The sequence below is a fragment of the Pyrgilauda ruficollis genome, unplaced genomic scaffold (assembly GCF_017590135.1).
Source record: "Pyrgilauda ruficollis isolate IOZ18807 unplaced genomic scaffold, ASM1759013v1 scaffold62, whole genome shotgun sequence".
Taxonomy (NCBI): Eukaryota; Metazoa; Chordata; class Aves; order Passeriformes; family Passeridae; genus Pyrgilauda; species Pyrgilauda ruficollis.
In genome coordinates, this window is record NW_024527933.1 from 967,031 (window position 1) to 991,124 (window position 24,094).

Genomic DNA, 24,094 nt, shown 5'->3' on the forward strand with positions numbered 1-24,094 from the left:
CAAATCTTTTTTCTCTCCTTCCCTCCATTTCCCTGTCCCAAGTCTTTCTTCCCCATAATTTTTCTCCGCTCCTCTCCTTCTCCCCTCCTTCGCCAGATCTTTTATCCTCAGATCTTTTCTCTCCAAACCTTTCCTCTCCATCTCTCTTCCTCCCCCCATCCCTCCACTCCCCTTTCCCCAAACCTCCCCTCCCACTCCCTTCTCCCCAAACCTTTCCTCCCCTCCCTCCCTCCCCGCACTGGGCTGTCCCCTCCCTCTCCCGGTGTCGCCCACCGCAGTGTCCCCGGCTGCTGGGGCTCTCCCCGCCCCTGCCGGTGCCGTCCCGCCCCGGTTCCGCCTCCTGCAGCCGCTCGCTCCGGCTGGGGCGCGCCCGGCGGCGGCGGGCGCAGGGAGCCAGCCCCGCTCGCTGCGGCTGCACCGGGGCACAGCGGGCACAGCGGGCACAGCGGGCACAGCGGCAGCACCGGGCAGGGCGGCGGGGCGGCGGAGGACGAGGACGATGGGCCGGCGGCGAGCGGCGGCGGCGGCCGGGCGGCTGGCGCAGCCCGAACCCAGCGGCATGGAGCCCGGCGCCGGTGCAGAATGAAGGGTGCCTGCCGCCCCCCCCCGCAGACATGTCTGTGCCTTTACTCAAGATTGGAGTCGTCCTCAGCACCATGGCCATGATCACCAACTGGATGTCGCAGACGCTGCCCTCCCTCGTGGGGCTCAACACCACCAAACTCACGGCGGCCACGGGCGGCACCTTGGACCGCAGCACGGGAGTAAGTGCGGGGGGCTGCGGGGCGCGGGGAGGGCTGCCCGGGGCATGCCAGCCTCCCGGGGCATCCCCCAGCCCGGGGCATGCCAGCCAGCCTCCCGGAGCGTTCCCGCATCCCGGAGCATCCCCGCATCCCGGGGCATGCCAGCATCCCGGAGCATCCCCCATCCCGAGGCATCCCAGCCTCCCAGAGCGTCTCCGCATCCTGGGGCATCCCCCATTCCCGGGGCATGCCAGCGTCCCGGAGCATCCTAACTCCCCGGAGTGTCCCCTCATCCCGGAGCATCCCAGCTTCCCGGAGTGTCCCCGCATCCCGGAGCATCCCTGCGGCTGCTCCCCGCCGCCGCCCAGTCCCTCCCCGCCTGGCTGTCACATCTCTCCTTGCCCAGGTGTCCCCGTGGCAGGCAGGGTCCCCGCTGCAGGATCCTGCGGTCGGGGCAGGATCGCCGCCCCTCGGGGACATCGCGGCCAAGTGTCCCCGCGGTGCTGCGGGAGCGGGGATGGGGCGCTGAGGGGACAGGGGGTGCTGGCAGGAGATGGGGGTGACGGTGCGGGGAGCGTCTCTCCCTCTCCCCTCCTCTCCTCTAGTTCAGCCATCCCTCGTTCCTGCCTGGGCGCGACTCCGCTGCCTCCCCGCATCGTCCCTGCAGCCAAAGCGATGCAAAGTTTCCCTCGTGGCCGCTGTAAAAGCCGCCGGGAGAGCGGGAGGCTCCCGGCTGCCCTCCCTCCCCGATCCGCCCTCGCTGCGATGGAGATGCAGCCGTGCGGGGCTGGACATCCCCTGTCCCCGCTCTGCTGGAGAGCTGGGGCCGTGCCTGAGCTTCCTACTTTGGGGATGGCTGGGAAAATCATTCCAGTCTGTCTGTCTGCCTTCCCTGAGTAGGGAAAATCGGACACCTTTCTCCTGCAGGCTGCACGCTCGTGCTTTCTGACAGAGCGCCGCTACTGCAGCTCTGCTGCTCCCGGAGTATTCCGTGTAGTGGTTGTGCTGCTCAGTGAATGAAGCTGGGAATTTTTTATTTTTTTCCACGTTGTTAGGGTTTATGAGATCCATTTATTAGTCTTATTTTTTTCCCCCGCTTGTTTTAGCTCAGGGAATCCAATTGTGCGTCTGCCTGGGCATGTCTGTCACCGTGGGCATTTGCAAGGTGATTTGTTCTGTAGTGAAACGGTGGAAAGAACATTTCCCCTCTGGTTGGGGACACGGTGACACCTTCAAAGTGCTCCGAGGCTGGGTTGGGATTAAATGGATTATGCCGTGAGACCGAAGGAAAATTAAGAGCAGAGAGGGGGCAATGCGCTGTGTTTGGGGTGTGCTCCAATCCCCGGCGTGCCCGCAGGACTGCATCCCATCCCTGCTGGCATTCTGCACGGGGCTCGGCTCCGGGCTTCCCCTGCCTGGAACGGAGCGAGGCGATTGTCTGGGGAAGCTCCTCATGGCCGGGGAACGTGGCAGAGAGAGGGGGGACGGAGTCGGGGTGTCGTGTCCGTACCTGGGGGGTGTCTGTGCATTGGGGTGTCCGTGCATTGGGGTGTCCGTACATTGGGGTGTCCGTTCCTCGGGGTGTCTGTACCTCAGAGTGTCCTTACTTCGAGGTGTCTGTGCCTCGGGGTGTCCGTCCCTTGGGGTCTCTGTCCGTCGGGGTGTCTGTCCCTCGGGGTATCTGAACCCCGGGGTGTCCGTCTCTCAGGGTGTCTGTCCCTCGGGGTTTCTGTACCCCAGGGTGTCCATCCCTCGGGGTGTCCGTCCCTCGGGATGTCTGTCCCTTGGGGTCTCTGTCCGTCGGGGTGTCCATCCCTCAGGGTGTCTGTCCCTCGGGGTGTCAGTCCCTCGGAGTGTCTGTCTCTCAGGGTGTCTGTCCCTCGGGGTGTCTGTACCCCAGGGTGTCCTGTCCATCCCTCGGGGTGTCCAAACCTCGGGGTGTCGGTCCCTAGGGGTGTCTGTACCCCAGGGTGTCCGTCCCTCAGGGTGTCTGTCCGTCCCTCAGGGTGTCTGTCCGTCCCTCTCGGTGCCCGTGCGCTCAGCCGAGCGCATCTCCGGCGGCCGGAGCCGGAGCCGGGCGGGCTCTGCAGAGAGCTCAGCCCTCGGCAGGACGCTGTGCCCTCCCTGGTGGCTCGGGCACGTCCCTGTCCCGCTGTTAAGGACAAGCCGAGTGCTCTGTCGCCGCGGCAGGGCAGGGCTCCCCGCCCGGGCACCCGGAATTTTCACTGTTTCCCTGTGTCCACGCTTTCCCACTCGCGTTGCCTTCGTGCTTTCAGCTCTTGCTCTCCTTTTCAGACCCTTCTCTGATTCGTCCCCAATCCATATTTTTGCATTCCAAGTGAATTTTGCCAGCTGGGCCCTCGGAGGAGCCTCCAGCACAGCTCCACTCCCTGCCACATCCTCATCCCTCTTCACCTCCCACAGCCCTGCCAGGCCTCCCCTGGTTAATTAACCCATCTTTCCCTGTGTTAATTAGGTGTTGCCTACCAACCCAGAGGAAAGCTGGCAGGTGTACAGCTCTGCCCAGGACAGCGAGGGACGTTGTATATGCACAGTGGTGGCACCTCAGCAGACGATGTGCTCGCGTGATGCCAGGACAAAGCAGCTGAGACAACTCCTAGAAAAGGTAATGCTTGGCCCCTGCTGGCAAAAGTGCTTTGGTTTGGTGGGGTAGAAACCTGAGCTGAGCCTTGGCTTCCCGGGAAGACCCCTTGGGATGGTTTCTCCATGTGTAGCTGTGTGTGTGTAGTGGGGAATTATCAGCTGCAGGCAGGAGGAGAAATCTCTTAAGTGTTTTCAGAGAGGAGAGCCTGGCCTGAGGTCAAGGGAAAAGTGCTGAGATCAAAGCACCAATATTGAACCGTATCTCTTTAAAAAAAAAATTTTAAACTTTTCCAAAAAATCCCCTTTTTTCATTCTGTTGGCACAAGCAGTTTCAGAGCAGACTCAGCAACAGGAGAGGAGAGAGAATTAAAAGCCCAAAGCCAAGCTTTCCTAGGCAGGGTTCCATGTGTAGCTGTCCCTGTGTGTGTGTAGTGGGGAATTATCAGCTGCAGGCAGGAGGAGAAATCTCTTAAGTGTTTTCAGAGAGGAGAGCCTGGCCTGAGGTCAAGGGAAAAGTGCTGAGATCAAAGCACCAATATTGAACCGTATCTCTTTAAAAAAAATTTTTAAACTTTTCCAAAAAATCCCCTTTTTTCATTCTGTTGGCACAAGCAGTTTCAGAGCAGACTCAGCAACAGGAGAGGAGAGAGAATTAAAAGCCCAAAGCCAAGCTTTCCTAGGCAGGGTGGTATTGAAAAGGTCAAGTAAAACCCTGCAAGCTGTCACCAGCAAGTAGCACAGAGATGACACTCAGTGGTTTTCTGCCTAACGCTGACATCCTCTTGATTAGTTTTTAATAGTCTGCTGTCCAAAAAGATCAAAAAATCTCATTAGGGAAACATCCCCAATAACAAGGAATTTTCCAGATAATAGATTTCAGTGAAGAAATGCTGTTTCATGTGAAATTGTGCTCTTCTCTTGCAAATATGAGCTGGCTCCTGTGCTGGATATATAATTAAACCCCATCCCCTAATGCTATATTGGCCTGTGCCGTGCATGACAAAAGAATTTTCATCCTGCTGCTTTGGGGAAAGCTGCTGTATTAATTCCCTCTAACAATATTAAACCTCCACTTAACTGATTTCCCCATGTGCTGAGGACAATAAAGCCAGCCAGGAAACATTCAGCCCTAAAACAATTCTTTGGGTTGTCAGAGGCTGCTAAAAATAATCCCAAGTCAGGCTTTTCTTTCTCGCAGCAATAACGCCCTGGGTGTGTTTGCTCCTGAGAGGCAGCAGGATTTATGAACAGCTCAGAGGTGCTCCCAGAGCTCCTCATCCACTCTAAACAATCAGGATTTGACCCAATGCCCTCTGCTGACGGGCAGGAGTTGGGAATGGGAGGCCTGGGATAACATCAGGAGGGTGGAAGTGCTCAGTGGGGTTTTTCTTTAATGCAGCTCTCTGGCTGCCAATGGAGAAAAAGTGAGGGAGGAGCAGGATTTCTGGGCATGTGTTGTGGGATATGTTACCTGCCTGCTAATCTGGCTGCATCTCACTCCCACGCTAACCTATATGAAAAACCCCAAAATAAGGAATAGGCTCTTAGTGCCAGACATCTGCTCTTGATGGAGGCTGAACTGATAATTCCTGGAGGTGCAAACAACTGCAGGGCAGAGCTTCCAGCTTCCCAGGGAGGATTTCAATCCTGAAAACTCCTTCCCACAGCTGGCATTCTAACCCTGGCTTTGTGATGGGGGAAAATTGCAGCTCCTGGTTCCTCCCTGGCAGCAGAGGAAGCAGCACAATGTGTCAAGGAGGTAAATTGTGTTTGGCTTTTCCAAGGAGCAGACGTGGAATTCACCCATGGAAATGATGTTGCAAGGCATCAGCTGCGTGTGTGTGTACACAAAGCAATTAGAGCATCTTCTGGGAAATCTCCATGCAGAATCTTTTGGAATGTTCAGGTTCAGAGCTGCCATCCACCCATGGGGTGGATCCCATCCATCCATCCATCCATCCATCCATCCATCCATCCATCCATCCATCCACCCACCATAGGTTCATGGGGATGAGGATCTGTGTAGGAACTGCAGTTCCTGTGACTGGGAAGGAGTGCTGGGCATCCTGGCAGGTTAAAGAGGGGAGGGGAGGGCAGCCAGGGCTGCACAGAGTGTTCAGCCCGTGGTTTGACACTCGAGCTGTCTGAGCTCATCCTTGGCCGGGGTGCACCGAGCCCTTCCAGCCTCACACGTGGCAGGTGCTGAGTCCAGAGCCTGGACTGCACCCAAACCAAGCATCACCTCAGTCCTGCTCATCATCAGATTGTGTTTGATCTCCAAACAGAATTTGATTGATTGATTTAGTTGTTTATTTGCTCTGGCCCTGTTATCGAGGACAACTTCCTCCTCTGCTGGTGAAACCATTTCTGGTTTCCTGCCAATCCTTCCTCTCAGCCAGTGCTGATTTCCAGATTTAACAGTTCTTTTTGTTCCTCTGATGGTCACTCAGGTGTGTACAGGGGGACAGTGACATCACTGCCTCCTGCAGACCTTATCAGATGAACTTTTCATTTCCTGAACCATCAGCTGAGTCCATTTCTCTGCTGATTTTTCCCCTCGACTTTGAAAATCTCCCTCAAGATTCCTCTTGCTGTTGCTCCATCAGTTTGTGCAGCTCCCCAAGGCTGAAGGTTCATCCCAGCTGAAACCCCAGAGCTGGGCTCAGCACAGCCCTTTTGGAGCTGCAGGAAAGGCAGATCCACAGGGAAGCTTGAGCAGGGTTTAAACCTTGGATTTGACCTTACAAACCTCACTGAGGTCATCAGGCCAGTACTGACTCCCTGTGACTCTGCTTTAATTGTGAATCAGCTCCTCAAACAAGGATGACAAGAGCAGCACTGGAAGCTTCATTTGTATTAATTTCCTATTTCAACTGCTAAAAATAACTCTTTCCCCCCAGACAGCCACAGGTATCTGTCTCACATTATCTTGGTGAAAATGAGGTTTCAGGCTGAGAAAGGAGGCAAAAAGCATTTTCAGGCGATGTTTGAGGACTGCAGCTGATGGATGGAGCTGAGGGAATTTAAGAGGCACTATCCTTGGGCCTGAGTTCATTAGAGCACTTCTGTACATGCTTCAGCCTGAGCTCCAACAGGCTCATTGAAACCTAATCATGTGCCAAAGCACTTTGCTGGATCAAGGGCATAATATGCTAATGAGGGAAGGCAGGCAGATCCTCAGCTGCTGGGGCTGTCAGGGACCTCAGGCTCACTCCCTACAAATCTGGCCAGGCAACAAATACCCACTCTGGGCTTGTGAAATCCACCCCAGAATGGCACAGCAGCTCGTTTGAGGCATCTCTGTGCAGAGGCACGTGAGGAGGTGATTTTCCTGTGCTTCAGGGAGAGCAGAAATGTTCCAGAGGTGTTTGAGGGCAGCAGCCTGGGCGAGATGCTCTGAGAGCAGAGCGTGTCTCTCCCCTCCCACACCTGAGAAAGAGCCTAAGGAGCCTCCCAAAATTTTACTCAGCAGACTCAGGTATTGGTCTGTCATTACAGAAATGCTCTTTTCTGATTATTTGCAGCTGGGGTTAGGCACTAGTGGAATAAATGGGATTCATTTTGCATGAGCCCTACAAGTCATCCCTCTCTCTGCTCCTTGCAACCATTCTGCTGCTCAACTCGAAGGATAGGCTGGATAACTGGAATAAAAGTAGCTTGGCAGCCCAGCCATGCTTGTCTAAGTCTTCTCTTCTCCTGCCTCAAGGCACAGAGAGGTCTTCAAACTCCTCCACATGCAGCCCAGGTGAATTAACACCCACTGAGAGCTGACATTCCCAGCAGCAGGCGCAGCTTAACGGGAGCTGGCCAGGCTCAGGCTGAGCTCAGGTTTGCTCTTTTCTCCTCCAAACCTTGTTCTGCACTTCCCTGCTCCTCACACCTCCCTGAGCACGTCCTGGGCAGGTCAGGGTGCTGCTGGTTCATCTCTGAGGCTCAGAGACCACAAATAGCTTCACCTTTGCCGAGGAACACTCTGGCCCCCGGAGCAGTTGTACAGAGCACTCCAAAGCCTGTTGGCCTTTGCCATACAGGTCGTCCATACATTTTTAATAGATCCCTGCAATAGTTTCAGTGTCATCCTGCATGAGAAGCGGGCTCTGTGATGGTTTTTCCAAGCTGGAGGGGCACAGTTGGCATTTGCCCCACACGGGTGTCCCGCCGTGCCCTCGCTCTGCCACTCCAGGTAAGTCCCAGCCCACCACAGTGGGATTTGCCAGAGGAAATGTGGGATCTGCCAGAGGAAATGTGGGATTTTCACCACTCCTTCCTTCCCCACGCCAGCTTGGCTGCGGTGAGGACGCAGACGGGAGCGGATGTGGCAGCCATCCATCCGGGGAGCGGATCCGCGGGGATGGGCTGGCTCAGGCACCCACAGCCCGGCAGGATGGGAGCAGGATGGGAGCAGGCTGGGAGCAGGATGGAATCAGGCTGGAAGCGGCCTGGGAGCAGGATGGAGCAGGATGGGAGCAGGATGGAATCAGGCTGGAAGCAGCCTGGGAGCAGGATGGAGCAGGATGGAGCAGGATGGGAACAGGATGGGAGCAGGATGGGATCAGGCTGGAAGCAGGATGGAGCAGACTGGGAGCAGGATGGGATCAGGATGGAAGCACAATAGAATCAAGCTGGGAGCAGGATGGGAACAGGATGGAAGCAGGATAGAATCAGGCTGGAAGCAGGATGGAAGCAGGATAGAATCAGGATGGAGCAGGCTGGAAGCAGGCTGGAAGCAGGACAGAATCAGGAAGGAGCAGGATGGAGCAGGCTGGCTCCGGAGCGAGGCCCTGACGCAGCAGCAGCAGCAGCAGCAGGCTGGGTGCCTGATTCACTTCACCCACAGACGTCACCGCGGCGGTGGCACTGCTGGAGTGACGTGGCGGTGGCAGGAGCAGCACCCGTGGGCTGAGCCCTGTCACGTCCCCACCGTGGGACAAACACGTCCGGCCCCGCAGCAGAGCCCTTAAATACGGCTGGGTGCTAAACAGGAGCTGACGTCAGAGCCCGTTCACCTCTCCCAGCCTGGAAAACAGGAGGGAACATCTTAATAAATCAGATGGCAGCCAACCTTCAAAATCAGGTCAGCCTCGCTGGCGTTCCCCTCCCCTCCTCACACCTTCAGCTCGTTTTCTCACCGTGAGCCCAGCCAAGCTCCTTGCATCATTCCCCTGGCGAGGCCAGATGGGCTCGGCGCGGGAATGCGGCACCGCTCGGCTCCGCAGCTGAACCTCCTGGAGAGCAGGGCACCGCTGGGGTACCAGCCATGCCCGGTGCTCCCCGGCTCCAGGGTGCCCTCCCTGCCGCTGGGTTTGTTGTGGCAGGTGCTGTCAGAGCAGGCTGGGTGGATAATGAAGTTCTGCTGGCGGGGACTGAGGTTTGCGCTCACGAGGAGATGGAAATGTGCGCCGGGGCTGAAGCTTTTCCTGCCAGCCAGGTGTGCTGCTGTCACCTCTGAGCCACAGCAGGTGCCTGTCAGAGAGGCCAGCCTGAGTTTAACCTCAACTACACCCCTCAGATTGCTGAGTTCTTTTCTGCAGAAGAAAAAAAAAAAAAAATCATTTATGAAACGGGTTTCGCCGTGTTTTAGAGCACGGGGTGGTAATCTGGGAGCTGCTGTTGATGAGGCAGTAAATTATGCATGGGCTGATTGCCCTTCAGCTGTGCTGAGCGTGTGGGAAAGGTCAGCCCTGGGATGCAAGGGGGGCTGCCTCGCTGCTGGCAGCACCTTCTTAATGAGTCCCTTCTCGTTTGGCAGGTGCAAAACATGTCCCAGTCGATAGAGGTGTTGGACAGGAGGACTCAGAGAGACCTACAGTACGTGGAGAAGATGGAAAACCAGATGAGGGGACTGGAATCCAAATTTAAGCAAGTGGAAGAAAGCCACAAGCAGCACCTGGCAAGGCAGTTTAAGGTAGGTCTGATTTCCAAACTGCTACAGGAGCTGTGGCCAGGGAATTGCGGGGATGGGCACGGCACTGTGGCCCTGGCTGCCATCAGGGGAGCCCAGCTGTGGGGTCCTTCCTGCCCAAAGCACAGCCAGATCCAGGCTGTGGCCTCACATACTCAGCCCTGCGTCTTGTTTCAGGGTAAAAGCACAAATCCCTGTGTTCCCACACCCAGCCCGGTGCAGGGTGGTGCAGGGTGATTCCATCAGGGGGTGATTCCATGCAGGGAGACACCCGAGCTCTGGGTGAGCTCTGGGTGAGGTGGGTTCCCCTCTGTGGCCAGGCAGCTTCTCCATGCCATGCCCAGCACCCGTTTCTTGTTAAAAAAAAAAAAAAAAAAAAAAAATGAACTGGGGCTCTCTTTGCATTCCTGCAGCACGTGGCAAACCACAGTGGGCACTCACCAAACCCCACCTCCCCTGGGGGTGGCTGCAGAAAGGAGTTCATCAATCAAACATCGCCCCCCCCCAAAAAAATACCCCAAAAATACAATTATTACAGCTGTCCTCAGGCTGGCAACATGCACATCTCCAGGATTTTGTCCAATTTTGGGTATTGGCAGCAGAGGCAGCACCTTCTGATGGGTTTTGTGTGGTGTCCTGGTGCTGGGCAGAGGGGGAGAGGAGCTGCAGCCTCTGGAGTGCAGCTGGCACTGGGAGCAGTGGCCAAACCCTCAGGAAGTTGCTTGAGGATGAATGAAATTGCAAAAAAAAAATGTTCTGAGCAATACTGGAATCTTAAATTTCAGCAGTGCTGTGGGTTAATAGATATAAAAAATCAAACAGGAAAGATTTCTGGTGGAATTTGGGGACTTTCTGATCAGCCACCCAGCTGATTCCCACCCTCATTTGCAGGCAGCTGGCTGGTATTTTAAAGCAGATTTTTTTTTAATGCTAAATACTGAAATACCATGATTATCTCATAAAAAGCTGGGAAGATGGTTCTTAAAACTTTTCACCAACTCCACCTCCTCCGCTCCCCATCTCCAGTTACCGCAGGACCCTAAATTTAGCTCTGCAGTCTGGATGGAAAGACTTGAGCATGAGTTTCTTTTATTTAATTATTTCTTTATTTCAGTTATTATTGTTTTTTCCCCCTCCACCATTCTGATGAGTTCAACCCTCCCCATTGCCTGCCAGGGAACTTTAAATGAAATAAAATTAAAACATTGCCCACGTGCAAAGCACAGGAGGGAAAAATCCTCGTGGCTTAAATAGGAGGGGATGGATGGGAAGGAGGCTGAGGAGGAATTCCTGATCCTGTTCAGCCCCAAAAAGCTTCAGGACACAGGCAGATGTCACAGCCCTGGGTGCTGGGAGCTTGGCCACTGTAATTTGAGCAGCACCAGGGATTTTGGGTGTTCTAACACGCTTCATTAACGGGTAGGTGCATGCATATTAATGTCTACTCATTAGCTGCTGGAGCAAAGCATCTGCAACAAAATGCTGCATTCTGAGCCTTTAAATGAGCAAAAAGCAAAAAAAAAAAAAAAAAAAGTAAAAAAAGGAAAAAAAATTCATTTCTGCAAAATTCATCTGATAATGAATTTTATTTTTCTGTTCCGTGCTTGAAACCAGTGAGGAATTTTTGTCTAATTTGCTGCCAAAGCAGCATTTGAAAGAACAGCCACAGCATTTTGTTCCTGCTAATGCCAGCATTAAACTGTGAGTGCTTTGGAGCTCTTGTGTTGGTTTTTTTCTCTCTAGTGCCGTAAGAGTATTTGTCTATGAATGGCTATCTATATAAGGCAGGTTAGTGAGCTAGATCCTCAACAGTATTTCATTTTCTTGCTTACAGGGCTAACTAAAAAGCAAGTTTTTTCAATGCTGCAGTGACTGAAGAAGCAGTTCACTCCCATGTAACCATGAAAAGAGGGCCACAGAGCATTTTGCACCATGCATTGATTTTTTTGATTATTTTCCAAATTAGCACCATATCTCACTAAGGAACCTTGAACCACACAACCGAGATCTTCCTTTGCATGCAATTGTAGATGCATTTCATGAATAGTTTGAAACCCTTGTCAATGCATATATATCTTATTTTCTTTTATTTTTTGGAAAGAAAAAAAAGAAAAAAAAAACAACAACTCTTTGTGTATGTGATCTGAAGCATGTAACCCTAAGATGTTGCATTCTAAAAATGACAAATAAAGGCCTTTCCCAAATATTTTGGTGTTCTGCAGCCTGTTTAATATGTTCTTGCCAAGACATCATTCGGACCAAAAAATAATAATTGAGCTAATTTTAATGCTAATAATTGTGGGATATGTGAACATTTCGCTCCCATAGGAAGCACCCAGGTCAAGGCAGAGTGTTGCAGATTTTTGCACGCATAGCACTGAACCGAGCTTATTTTAACCTTGCAGGCAATAAAAGCGAAAATGGAGGAACTTAGGCCTTTGATACCAGTGTTGGAAGAGTACAAAGCCGATGCCAAATTGGTATTGCAGTTTAAAGAGGAGGTCCAGAATCTGACGTCAGTTCTAAACGAACTCCAGGAGGAGATTGGCGCCTATGACTACGAAGAGCTTCAGAACAGAGTGTCAAATCTTGAAGAAAGGCTTCGTGCATGCATGCAAAAATTAGGTAGGCTCAGAACCACCACGGTGGCTCCAAGGCCACCGGCGCCAACGCACGCATCCCGGCCGGAGGCAGAGATGCCCCGCTGGACATCTGGTGCCGTGCCCGGACGCGAGGGATGAGCTCCACACAGCCAGGGGCGATCCTGCCAAGAGTGATGCCACCAGGAACATTCCTCCTGGGAGTAGTCCTGCCCAGGATTACTGGCAGGGGCAATGCTGCTCGTGGTGTGAGCGCTTCAGGATCCTCCTCTCCTCTCCCCGAAAAGGGAGCGGGCGTGTGGGCGGCGCTTGCATAAGTGGCAGCTCACGCTTATGCAAAGCCAACACTTGCACCCCTTTTGCTTCTGCATCCCTGGACCTGGTCCGTCAGCAAAGGGCTCTGCTCGTGGTGGGGGGTGTGGGGCTGTGCCTCGGTTTCCCTCGGTTTCCTTTCTTTTTTTTGCATCTTGCCAATCCCCCCGGAGCAGAGCATGAGGAGCTGGGGCGCGGTGTGGTCCTGCCGCTGCGCGGGATGGGAATCCTCCCTCTCCCGTTCCCCGAGGGAGCAGGGAGCCATTTCCACCAGGCTGCTGCTGAACCACCAGGGACTCATCTCTGACCTCATCCAGAGGGTTTGAATTGACTGAAACTCCTGGGGCTGTTGTGGGGAGGCTCGGCTGCCCCCAAACCCAACGCGTGACCCCAAACACAGGGGGAAGGAGGAGGGTACTGCCTTCCACAGCTGCAAGGACTCTCTGCACCATTTGTTGGGCCAGCTCTGACTTGATTTAATTTCTCCTTCCATTATTGACTTTCTTGCCACGCCATTTAGATAATCCAAACACATTAACTGCTCTGCAGTCTATTTTGGTAGCACATACGAAATTACACTCTCAGGTAACTTCACGGAAGATCAGATCTCTTCTGAGCGCTTGATATCCTTGGCAAGGTAACGCTTTGTTTCTCTCTTGGCTCTGCTGATGGGGTTGCTTTTGCTTGTTTCTAGATGCCTCCACACTGTGAGCAGCCACCTCCCCTCCATTCCCTCTGCATTTCCATCCTCTGGTTCCTTGGACATCCCTTGCAGGCTCCATCTCACCCAGAGAGTAAAATTCCCATTTCAATGTGGATGCTCAGAGTATTTGAACAAGTCAGGCACCGGGGTACCCCTGGGACAGGTAAAACCCCCCTGGCCAAGAGAGATCAGAGTTTGATTTCTCGTTAATTAATGAGTGCTGGTGCCCCAGGTTTGGTTTGAGAGCAGGACAGGCTGGGGCTTTCTGCCCCTTGCTGTTTTCCCTCCCCTCAGCCCGTGATGGTCACAGGGAGGGCAACAGGGCTGGGCAAGTAGGGAAATTCTGACCTTGCCCTCAACCTCTTGAACTTCCCCCTGAAAGCCTAATGGGGACAGGAATGGGCTGGAGTAACTTGGTCCCTAATTCCTGGAGCTTTATCAGGTGGGCAGAATAGGAAGAAGGTGGGAAGATAAGGAAGGATGAACAGGTAAGAAGAAAAGATAAGAAAGGAGAACAGGCCCAGGAGGGTGGGGTGGACCAAGGGCACACAGAGACCTCCTGGCAGCCCCACATCCCCTGCAAATGGATCCTCTCATCCCTCCCCTGCTGAAGGCAGAGGAGAAGGTGCCCAAGGAGGGGTCCCCCTGCTGCACCCAGAGCCTTCAGCCCATCTCTTGAAGATGAGGAGGAGCTGTGGGTCACAGGGAGAGGGAGCAGCAGCAGGAGCAGGGATTTGAGACTTCAAACTTGGGACAGTTCTTTAAACAAAGCCATCCTGGCCCCCACAGCTCTCTCCAACCAGGGTAGCTGGGACAATCCTCCCACAGACCCTGGGCAGGTTTTAAGGAGTCGCTCCCAAACCATTCAGGGCTCCAAAAAATTAGGATTTGCTCTTGGACCATTAACCCTTTCTGCTCATCCCATCCCTTCACGCTCAGGTCCAGCTGGGACCAGCAGCCCAGGTAAGAAGGAGGCAGGCAGGGATGCTGAGCTCTTGCAGGTCACCTTGTCTAGGAACTTCTGGGTGTTTTTTAAAATCTTTTTGAGTCTTTACCTGGGCTTTTTGCCTTCTTCCTGGCCTTGCTCTCTCTCTGGGGTCAGGGCAGCTCTTTTGCAGCAGCCCTGGGCGCTCACAGAGATGGATTCTGTGCCTCCCAAAGGCTCATCCCAGAGGATTTGCTGCTCGCTCTGGGAAGCTGATTTATTTGGTCACTTAAAAGAAACAGCACGGATTGAATTTCCAATGCTGTTTATCTCTCTGGTGTGTAAACCCCTGGAAATGGTTGCTAATTGAGTTAAATTCAGATAACAGCCTTACAAACGCTTTGCTGCCACACAATGAGGCCCTGATTGCTGAGGATTTCACTTGGCTGCAGGTTTTCTGCTCAGCTGGGCTCGCTGATGTCTCAAGGAGAAGGTTTTAGCAGGGAGAAAGGTTTTTCTGCTGCTCCCCTGGAGTGTGTGTGCCCCAAACAGGGTCAGGGAGCTGCTGCAACAAGCACAGCCAAGGGGAGGGGAGGGATGTGCCACATTCCCACCCAGCTCACCTCTCCCAGGGAGCTCTGAGCCTTGGCAGTGCCTTTTCCTTAGCCAAGGTCCTGTTTTGCATTTTGGGTTTCCTAAGCATTATTGATGGATCAATAGTGAAAACAATTCCTGACCCTGGCATGTGTGTGGAGGGGGGGAAAAAAAAAATCAATAATGGCAGCTTCAATCTGTGTTTCTGTTTACACTCCTAAAGATCCCTATTTATACAGGGATTTTAGCCTTTCCATTAATGTTCCTAAGAGGACGTGCAGGGCTTGGCAATCCTTGGATCTAGGGGGAATTGAACTCAGGCAGGACGAGATTTCCTTGGGGAAAATCCTGGTGCAGGGATGGGCATGGAGCCATCCCTGATGGTTTTGGGATGGGGATGGAGTCCCATCCCTGATGGTTTTGGGATGTGATGGAACCATCCCTGATGGTTTTGGGATGGGATGGGATGGAGCCATCCCTGATGGTTTTGGGATGGGGATGGAGCCATCCCTGATGGTTTTGGGATGGGGATGGAGCCTGATGGTTTGGGGATGGGGATGGGGCCATCCCTGATGGTTTTGGGATGGGGATGGAGCCCCATCCCTGATAATTTTGGGATGGGGTGTTCCTAACCAGGCAACAGAGGCAAGACCCAGGCAGAGCTGAGCTGCTACAGGGCCATCCCTGCCCTGGAGGGCTGGGATTGGGATTGGGATGAGGATCAGTCCTTGGCTTCCTGGGAAGCTGGAGCAGGGCAGGATCCCGGCTGTGGCAGAAGAACCACGGAGCCCAGCAGGAGCCGGTGCCTGTGCGTTGGTGGAGGAGCTGCTGGGAGCTGCCAGGCAGGACTTGTGGGCAGGAGCCAGAGCTGGAGAGGAGGTGGTGGCACCCTGGGAGGAGGGGAGAGCCGGTGCCACCCGCTCCTGCTGGAAAATTCCTCGTGCAGCTGAAGGAAGGGGCTGTGTGGGGATGCATTCCATGGCAGGGTGCAGAGGGACACTTGGGAAAGGCTGATTGTGGCCAGGAGAAAGGAGCTGAATAGCTCTGGGAGAAGAGGAGTGACAGCAGCTCCTCTGTGAGGCTCTAAAACCTGCTCCTCTCAGGTTTCCCCTGTCCTGGACTCCTGGGTGAGCAGCAGGATGTGCTTTTTCTGTCCCTGAGTGACCTGGAATTCCCATAGAATCCCATCTGACAGGAGGGGGGGCTTGCAAGAGGCTCAGCTGCTGACACTCTGAGTGTGCTGTGGATCTCCTCAGGTGGGTGAGGATCACAGGGGCTGGAGCTGTCCATGCCTGGGTGGCAAACCCAGCAAAGCTAACTCAGGATCTTCAAAATCCATGTTAAATTCCCCCCAGCAGCCTGGGATGGGTTTACAGCAGGAGAGAGAAGAACGCTCCTGCACTGCTGAGGAGCTGGGCTGTGTGTGCCTCTAGCTAAACGTGTAGGAGATGTTGCAAACAACACTGGTTTACCCTTATCAGCTGCTGCTGCTTTTTTTTAACTGTTTTTTTTTTTTTTTGTTTTTTTTTTTTTTTTTTTTTTTTTTTTTTTTTTGTTTTTGTTTTTTTTTTTTAATCAATGAGGTTTTATAGCACGCTCCTCTCCAGGGAAATGGGAGGAAGAGATAAAGTGACAGCAATGTAGGGCTGTGATAATGGGAGGCAGATCTGGGATTAGGGGAAGGCTGGACCCCTGCAAGACATTAAAATTTGTTATTTTAACCCATTGCATCTCTTTGCTCTCCCTCTGAGCTGAGAGGTTTGGGGTGCAGCAGGCAGGAGGGCAAATTCCTGTGCCTTGTGTCTCAGCACAGCTCTGTTTTTTGGGGGCACCTCTCTTGATCTGCCTGGGTCTGGAGGCTGTGGGGGCACTGATGGTGCCCTTGGTGCACATCAGGAATTTCTTCCTCTGTTTTGTGCCCTGGGCTAAGGGGATCCCTTTGGCCGCAGCTCCGAGCTGAGGCAGGTGGATGTGTCTGATCAGGAATTACAATGCAGGTGAGAACAGGCCAAGGAGAGAGGCAGCTGAGAGGGATTGCAGAGTCCTGGGAGTGCTCAGGGTGTAAAATCTATGATTCTGTGAAGGTCAGGTTGGACAGCAACCTGATCTGGTTGAAGACATCCCTGCTCATTGCAGGGGGCTGGACTGAACGACCTTTAATGGTGCCTAATAACAAACCATCCTATGATTTTACTTGGTAATTTGGAGCAGGATGACCTTGTCCTGAGCTGGCAGAGCTCTCCCTGTGTTCCAGCAGCACCTGCAGGGGCTCCCACCTGCAGCCCAGCCCTGGGTCCTGCTGAGCAGGAACTGCAGTGCAGCTCCAGCACAGCACCCAGAGCAGCTTCTCCACCCCAGCACTGCCACCTTCCCCTTCCCCAGCCTGCCAGAGGCTCCCACATCAAAAGGAGAACTCAGGAAACTCCTGAACTTCAGGAGCTGGCTGTCCCTCACTGCCTCTGCCCTGGATGTGGCTGGGTTTTAAATGAGCTCTCCCTGCCCAACAGGACATCCCCCACCAGCCCAGTCCCTCCTGAGGCACCTTCATCTCCTCCCCTGTCACTCCTCACTGCACTCAGGTTAAATTTTGGTGAGGCAGGGAACCAGAGTGGCAGCTCTGCTGAAACTTGGAGATATTGTTGGGAAAAGGAACTGGGATGTTGCTGCACCTTCTGTGCAGAGGCTGCAGCATTCCAGATCCATGGGCAGCCCCAGAGAGGCGCTGGGACACAGCCAGGGCTGGGAAATGAGCTGGAGCAGGGGTGCTGCTGCTTCCCCTCATATTTAGGGCTTGAAAACCCAGCGAGGTGCTGAAGTGGCTCCCTGAATTCAGCAGATTTTGAGCACCTGGGTGTGCCTCACACCTGGCTCACAGTGCCCTGCCCATCCCTGTGCTGGGCAGGATCCTCAGGATGCTCCCACCTTCATCCTGCTGTGTTGGGTTCCTGTCCCAGAGCTGGCCGGAGCATCCACCAGGACAGGGACAGGACTCTTGTCCCAGAGCCGGCTGGAGCATCCACCAGGACAGGGATAGGGACAGGGTTCCTGTCCCAGAGCTGGCTGGAGCATCCACCAGGAGAGGGACAAGGACAGGGTTCCTGTCCCAGAGCCAGCTGGAGCATCCACCAGGACAGGGACAGGGTTCCTGTCCCAGAGCTGGCTGGAGCATCCACCAGTGTCTCCTGAGCGTGCAACACGAGGGGCAACAGAGAAAGTGGCTGGTAAATGCTCTTTGCAGGGAGGAGATTTATATTGTGGGCCATTTTCCACCTTCCACTTTTCTCTCCTCTTCATAACCTGTAACAAACACACGTTTCCAGCAGGGCTGGGATTGCCACGGCTGCCTTTTTATCTTGGCTGCAGCCGCCGGATCAGAGCAGCTCTTCAGCTCCTTCCTCCCCCTGCCTGCTGCTCTCATTCTCCATTCTGTGCCACTCGCAGCCCGGCTGCTGCAGCAAAGCTCCCTTTCTTGGGGACAGCGATAAGGACAATTGTCATTAAGAGGTGTGAAACAAACAAAAGCATCCGACACTTGTTCCTGACCTGGTTCCCTGTAATTAAACCGAGCCTCGGCAGGGCAGAGAGGAGCGGGTGGGATGGTGCCGGTGCCCCTCAGGGGCTGTCGTGGTGCTCACCAGCCTTCCCCTCTTTTCCAGCCTGTGGGAAGCTGACGGGAATAAGTGACCCGATCACAATTAAAACCTCGGGGTCCCGCTTTGGATCGTGGATGACGGATCCTCTGGCTCCTGAGGGAGAGAACAAGGTAAGAGTGTGACAGCATCACCCCTGTGGCTGAGGACAGTGAATATTCATCACTGTGCCCTGGGAAACCGGGGGAATGTCCTCATCCATCCCACAGGGCTCTGCTGGCAGCAGGAGGGGCTGAGCATCCCCCAGGGAGGGAGGACAAGGAGAAGTTGAGCAGCCCCTGCACCGCTCCCTTTCCTGGGCAGGTGGAACTCATTGATGAGGGTCCATGGGCTCAGAATTGTCACCACGAGGTCTGTGTGGCAAAAAAAAAAGCAAGTTTTGGGTTTCTAATCTGTGTTTGGCAGCCAGGAGGGAGCTGGGGCTGAGCAGAGGGACCCGTGGTCCTGGTCCCTGCTGCTCTTCTGCTGCCAGCCCCTCTGATAATGTCATCTCCTGCACTGGCCCTCCATCCTCCACCTTCATTGCTGTGAGGAATTAACTGACTGCAGCCAGAGAGAGAGAGATTTGTTTTGCTTTGTTTTGGTCTTTTATTTTTTTTTTTTCCATTCAGACCATTCAATTTTGATCCCAAGGAGGTAGGAGGCCAATAACTGGCTGAAAATCAATCCCAGCTCCCCATGACTGATGGAATGGAAAATATCTCGAGTGTTTGCTGAGGATTTGCAGGCAGCAAAACAAAACAAAAAGCAGAAAGCTTGGCTGCCTGTAATTCCCTCCTGCATGCAGCATCCTTCAAAGGATAAAGGCACCAGCAAGGGCTGGAACAGGGCACCTATTTTAGGATCTGTGCCCTGGCATCAGCTCTGTAGCTGAGAGAGGACAAGGGATGCTCTGGAGAAGTCACCCCTGGGTGGTTTCTTTGAAGGTGACTCGAGTTGTCAGGCTTTTTCCCTCCAGCAGCCAACTGGTTGGCACTGGTTCCCCAATTCAACACTTCCATATTTTACAGTTATTAAGCAAAATTTCACCTCCAGCCCAAATAAAACCCTGCTTAGAGGTGAGATGGAAGGTTTTACCCACATCACGTCCCATTTTGCTCAAGAGAGGGGACAGATTTGTCCTCTTCAGGCTGTGCTTGCTGCTTCCCTTGGCACTAAGACAATTTTCAGCCAGAGTTGGTGGTTCAGATGCTAAAGATCCTCTGTGTCTTCAGAGAGTTTTGTCTCAAACCTCTATTTTTTGGTATTTTTTTAGCCATGCCTTTTTCTGCAGCGTATTTTTGTTGTACAAGTAGGCTGAAAACTGGAGCTGGAGCTTCCCAGGCCTCTCTGTGTATTTAATATATAAAACCTGCTGGGAATTTTATTAGGAACACACCATTAAGTGAACTCCATTGGCTGCTCAGCAGAGTGGGAAAGTGAGGATGGGCAGAGCTGGGCAGTTTATCATCCCCAGCTCCTGTCCCCGAGCCCCAGGAGGGGTTTGGTGCTCCTGTGATCATTTGTCCATGTCAGGAAACCACAGAACTCAACTGGGGGAGATTTGTGAGTGCTGTGGGAGCAGCAGGTGGGTGCTGAGAGCTGGGCTTGCTGTGTGTGGGCAGCAGGAGGTTGCTCAGAGCCAGCTGCTGCGATGGGACATCGTTCATCCATCAATCCCTGCTTTTCCAGAGCTTGGAATGCTCTTGGGTCCTGCAGTCCCTGCATGGTGACACAGGGCTCTGCTGGGCTTTGAAAACCGAGCACAACACATTTGCATGTTGAATTTTTAATACCAGATAAGGAAATGGGAGCAGCAAGAGAGAGTCATGTTTTGGATATCCCCTATAATTTCCCAAACTGGTTCAGCTGAAGCTGAAGTTTCATTTCCAGCTCTGGCTGTTCTCTGGTGCTTTTGCAGCCACCCCCAAGCCCAGCAAGGTTTGGGGCTGAGGGTCAGAGCATCCATTCCCCACCTGTGCAGCCTTTCCAGGGAGGCAATGACAGAAGGCTGAAATTCCCTCCAAAGTTTTTGGAGACCCCAGTTGACTTCCCAAAGGCAGCAACCAAATGTTGGGCTGCCCTTCTCAAAGACTGATGATCACACCCCAGACACAGAACTGTCAGATTTTGCAAGGGGTTTGCAGAAGAAATCTGCACTACATCACCCAAACCTGCAGCCTTAAAGGCTTCCCTCTTGCTAAATTTACCTTTTCTCCTTCCTAAATTTACTTTTTCTCCTTCCTAAATTTACCTTTTCTCCTTCCTAAATGGCTCTTACAAAAAGCAGCTCTCTCATTTTCAGGCAGCTACTGCATCCAGAATGTCAGTGGCTGGCTGGATATTTCTTGTGGATATTAGCTGCACAGCTTGGTCATTTGCCTCAGAATTGGTTTCATATAACAAAAGCTTTTTTTTTAAGGAGTCTAGACAGTGTCCCCAGTGAACTGGCACTTAAATGATGATCTAAAATCTCTCCCCAATCTACCCAGAGCAAGATTTAGATGTCTTTGTCTCTTATATTTCAGCAGCCTCACTTTAAGCTTTTGATGCAGCAGTGTATGATTTTTAAACCAATATGGACTTTTTGCCTGAATTTGCCTGACAATGAGTGATTGCATCCCTCGCTCCCGCATTCCAAATTAATGGAGTTGTGCACAGCAGCTGCTGTAATTTACTGAGTGCTACCGCGGGAAGCAAAAGCAGCAGCAGCACAGAAAATGCTGGGTTTAGCCAGGGAAAAGCTGCTAATTGCCCTCGGGAAGAGAGGGAGGTGCCAGCCACCAGCATTCCCAGGGGAGCACTTGAGCCAAGGAGATATCAGGTTATCCCCAGGGAAAGCTTTGCCGTTGGGTTGATTTTGTGGCTGATTTGGGGGTCCAGAAATTTGGGTTATTTCTGGATGTAGGTGACAGATGTTGGCTGGATTCGAGGCCAGATTGGACGGGATTTGGAGCAGCCTGCTCTGGTGGAAGGCATCCTTGGCAGGGCTGAGTTTTAATCTCCATTCCAAACCATTTTATGACGATTCCACGACTCCTGGCTGTGGATTTCTCTCCCAGCCGGGTTAGGGTTAGGGTTAGGTTAGGGTTAGGTTAGGGTTAGGGTTAGGGGCAGAGGCAATCCCTAACCCCCCACCGTGTTTGCCTTGCGCAGGTTTGGTACATGGACAGCTACCACAACAACCGCTTCGTCCGCGAGTACAAATCCATGGCGGATTTCATGAACACCGACAACTTCACCTCCCACCGCCTGCCCCACCCCTGGTCGGGCACGGGCCAGGTGGTCTACAACGGCTCCATCTACTTCAACAAATACCAAAGCCACATCATCATCAGGTTCGACTTGAAGACGGAGACCATCCTCAAGACGCGCAGCCTGGACTACGCCGGCTACAACAACATGTACCACTACGCCTGGGGCGGCCACTCCGACATCGACCTCATGGTGGACGAGAACGGGCTCTGGGCCGTCTACGCCACCAACCAGAACGCCGGCAACATCGTCATCAGCAAGTTGGACCCCAACACCCTGCAGAGCCTGCAGACCTGGAACACCAGCTACCCGAAACGCAGCGCCGGCGAGGCCTTCATCATCTGCGGCACCCTCTACGTCACCAACGGCTACTCGGGTGGCACCAAGGTGCACTACGCCTACCAGACCAACGCCTCCACCTACGAGTACATCGACATCCCCTTCCAGAACAAGTACTCCCACATCTCCATGTTGGACTACAACCCCAAGGATCGGGCTCTCTACGCCTGGAATAACGGGCATCAAATCCTGTACAACGTCACCCTCTTCCACGTCATCCGCTCCGACGAGTTGTAGCCCGGCCTTGGTTAGAAACTGGGTTTAAGGGGGAAGAATAAATAAATTAATTAAAGTGAAAAATTAAAAAAAAAAATAATAAAAAGGAAAAAAAAGGGAGAAACTAATTTAAAAAAAAAGATGCTATTAAGGAAATATACTTTAAATAAGTAAACATATAAACAGCTGCCAAAATTAAGACCAACATCATGGAGGATTATTCAGCATAAGCCTGACAGATCAGCATTACCTCTACATTTCTAGAAGTCTGGCCCTGTGTTATAGACTCACGAGTAACCGTGTACCTGCAGCTGGAACTGCACTCAGAGAACCACTTCAGTTTGGGGTTTTGTTTTGTTTCTGTTCTGATAGCAAACCTAGAGAACATCCTCAAGCAGTAAGGCAATGACTGTTGGAAGTTCACCCTCGGGAGCCTCGCTCTCCTCCGTGTGTGGCTTGCATGGACATTCCCCCGGCGTCACGGGCAGCTGTGATGGATGTGTGGAAAGGAAAAGCAGGAAAAGCTGACCCGTGAGGAGCTCTGGCTGTCTCAACAAGACCTATCACAGGTTAGTTTTCTTTGCCTTCCATTGCAGCTACTGTCTCTCTCAACTGTGTTCTTGTCACTTAGATTAACTGTGCTGAGACCCGAAGTAGCTCATGGATCTGTGTCTTAGTAACTTATTAAACACGATGGTTTAAGTATGTATTATGAACAAGTTGTTGTACCCATATTGTTTGAAACTTACGTATTCAGCAACTATATTGTATAATGTATGTCTGTTATTTACCAGAGGTGGCAAAACTTTGTATGTCCAGTTTATGCAATGAATGTTGTAAATGCAATGATGTAGTTTGGATTTAATAAATGATGGTTTTTTCGTTTCTAAAAAGGCAAAAAGAAAAAAAAAAAGGTCAGTGTTCACCCTTATACACAGGTAACCAATTTCATGTTGATAATTACAGGAATATTCTCTTACTGTTATCTATCTACATAGCATTATGGTGGTTGGAAATCGCTTCCGTGGAGATTCTGTGGCAGCAGATTCCCATGGGAAGCTTTGTTTATGGAAGTGTGAAGGTAATTAATTTTTTTTTAAGAGGAAAACTTTGTACTATCCACAGTTATCTAAGGAACAATAAAACTATTAGGAGACTTCCCTGCTTTGTTTGTTGTCTTCTCTGTGTGAGTGAGCCAGTGCAGGGGAGGGAGAACAGGAATTTTTGGGGAAGGAAAACGGAAAAAAACAAACAGTGTAGTGTGGTTTCTCAGAGCTGGATTAAACCACGAGCAATCCTCCCCGTGAAGATGTTCCAGGCAGTTCCACGGGGCTGAGCCTGCCCTGTGTCAGCTCTGCTGCTCTCACTGAAGCCTTGGCTGGATGCAGAATGGGGACAGCTCTCTGAGGACTCATTCCTCTGTTGCACTCTGTAATTCCAGCTCTCTGGACTGCCAGCTTTGTGGAGAACTTCACTGTTTAGCAGTGCTTTTACCTCCAAGAAGCTCAAAAAGGGGGGCTGGAGACCCATGCTGCAATTGGCAGCAGTATTGATCCTCGATGTGCAGGAGAAATCTGTAAAGCCAAAGAGCAGGAAGGCACCTGCAGTAATTTCTATTTAATTAATGTATTTCTTCAGTGCAAACTCACTGAAGGGCAGCACACTGCTGTTGTAAGAGCTAGAGTGGATCCAGGGGTGCTGCAATCGATGGAACAGAGGCTGATGATGGCACCAGGGCTGGGCTTTGCACTGGAACTGCTCCTGCCCAGCTCCTCGAGGGCTTTAGGGTGGAAAAGTGGGAGGGAATCCTGGCTGTACCAGGTGCTGGATTGCTTTTTGGTGTGGTTTATTGTCCCAGAAGCCAGGCTTTGTGTCCTCCATCCTAGAAGATGTTCTAATGAGGGGGTGGTTCCTCTCCAAGACCCCAAATCTCACACAGAGTTAGGTGGAACCCCAAACCTCACACCAGAGGGAAATGGGAGCCCAGACATCACACCAGAGAGAGATGGGACTCCAAATCTCACACAAGGAGAGATGGGACCCCAAATCTCACACAGAGAGAGATGGGACCCCAAACCTCACAGCAGAGGGAAATGGGACCCCAAACCTTACAGCAGAGGGAAATGGGAGTCCAAACCTCACACCAGAGAGAAATGGGACCCCAAACCTCACAGCAGAGGGAAATGGGACCCCAAACCTTACAGCAAGACCTCTGCAGGTGTTGACAGAGTTTGTCCCAGCCAATGTGTCCTGTTTTGGGGAGAGGTTTCAA

The 24,094-nt window shown here is 52.5% G+C and overlaps 1 protein-coding gene across 1 annotated transcript; it reads left to right on the forward strand.

The window, feature by feature from the left end:
* The first annotated feature begins 282 nt into the window (after positions 1-282).
* On the forward strand, positions 283-22,982 carry OLFM1 (olfactomedin 1). Its single transcript, XM_041483963.1, has 6 exons — positions 283-764; positions 3,220-3,369; positions 9,097-9,252; positions 11,655-11,874; positions 18,040-18,146; positions 21,169-22,982. Exons 1-6 carry the CDS (start codon positions 615-617, stop codon positions 21,841-21,843), a joined length of 1,458 nt encoding a protein of 485 aa, XP_041339897.1. The 5' UTR covers positions 283-614; the 3' UTR covers positions 21,844-22,982.
* The last annotated feature ends 1,112 nt before the right edge of the window (positions 22,983-24,094 follow it).

What these genes read in the sequence shown, in the direction of transcription:
- OLFM1 (XM_041483963.1), top strand. Translation starts at nt 615, where the DNA reads ATGTCTGTGCCTTTACTCAAGATTGGAGTCGTCCTCAGCACCATGGCC. An exon ending in ACCTGGCAAGGCAGTTTAAG is followed by an intron (nt 9,253 to 11,654) that starts GTAGGTCTGATT and finishes TTAACCTTGCAG; the next exon opens with GCAATAAAAGCGAAAATGGA. An exon ending in CTCCTGAGGGAGAGAACAAG is followed by an intron (nt 18,147 to 21,168) that starts GTAAGAGTGTGA and finishes TGCCTTGCGCAG; the next exon opens with GTTTGGTACATGGACAGCTA.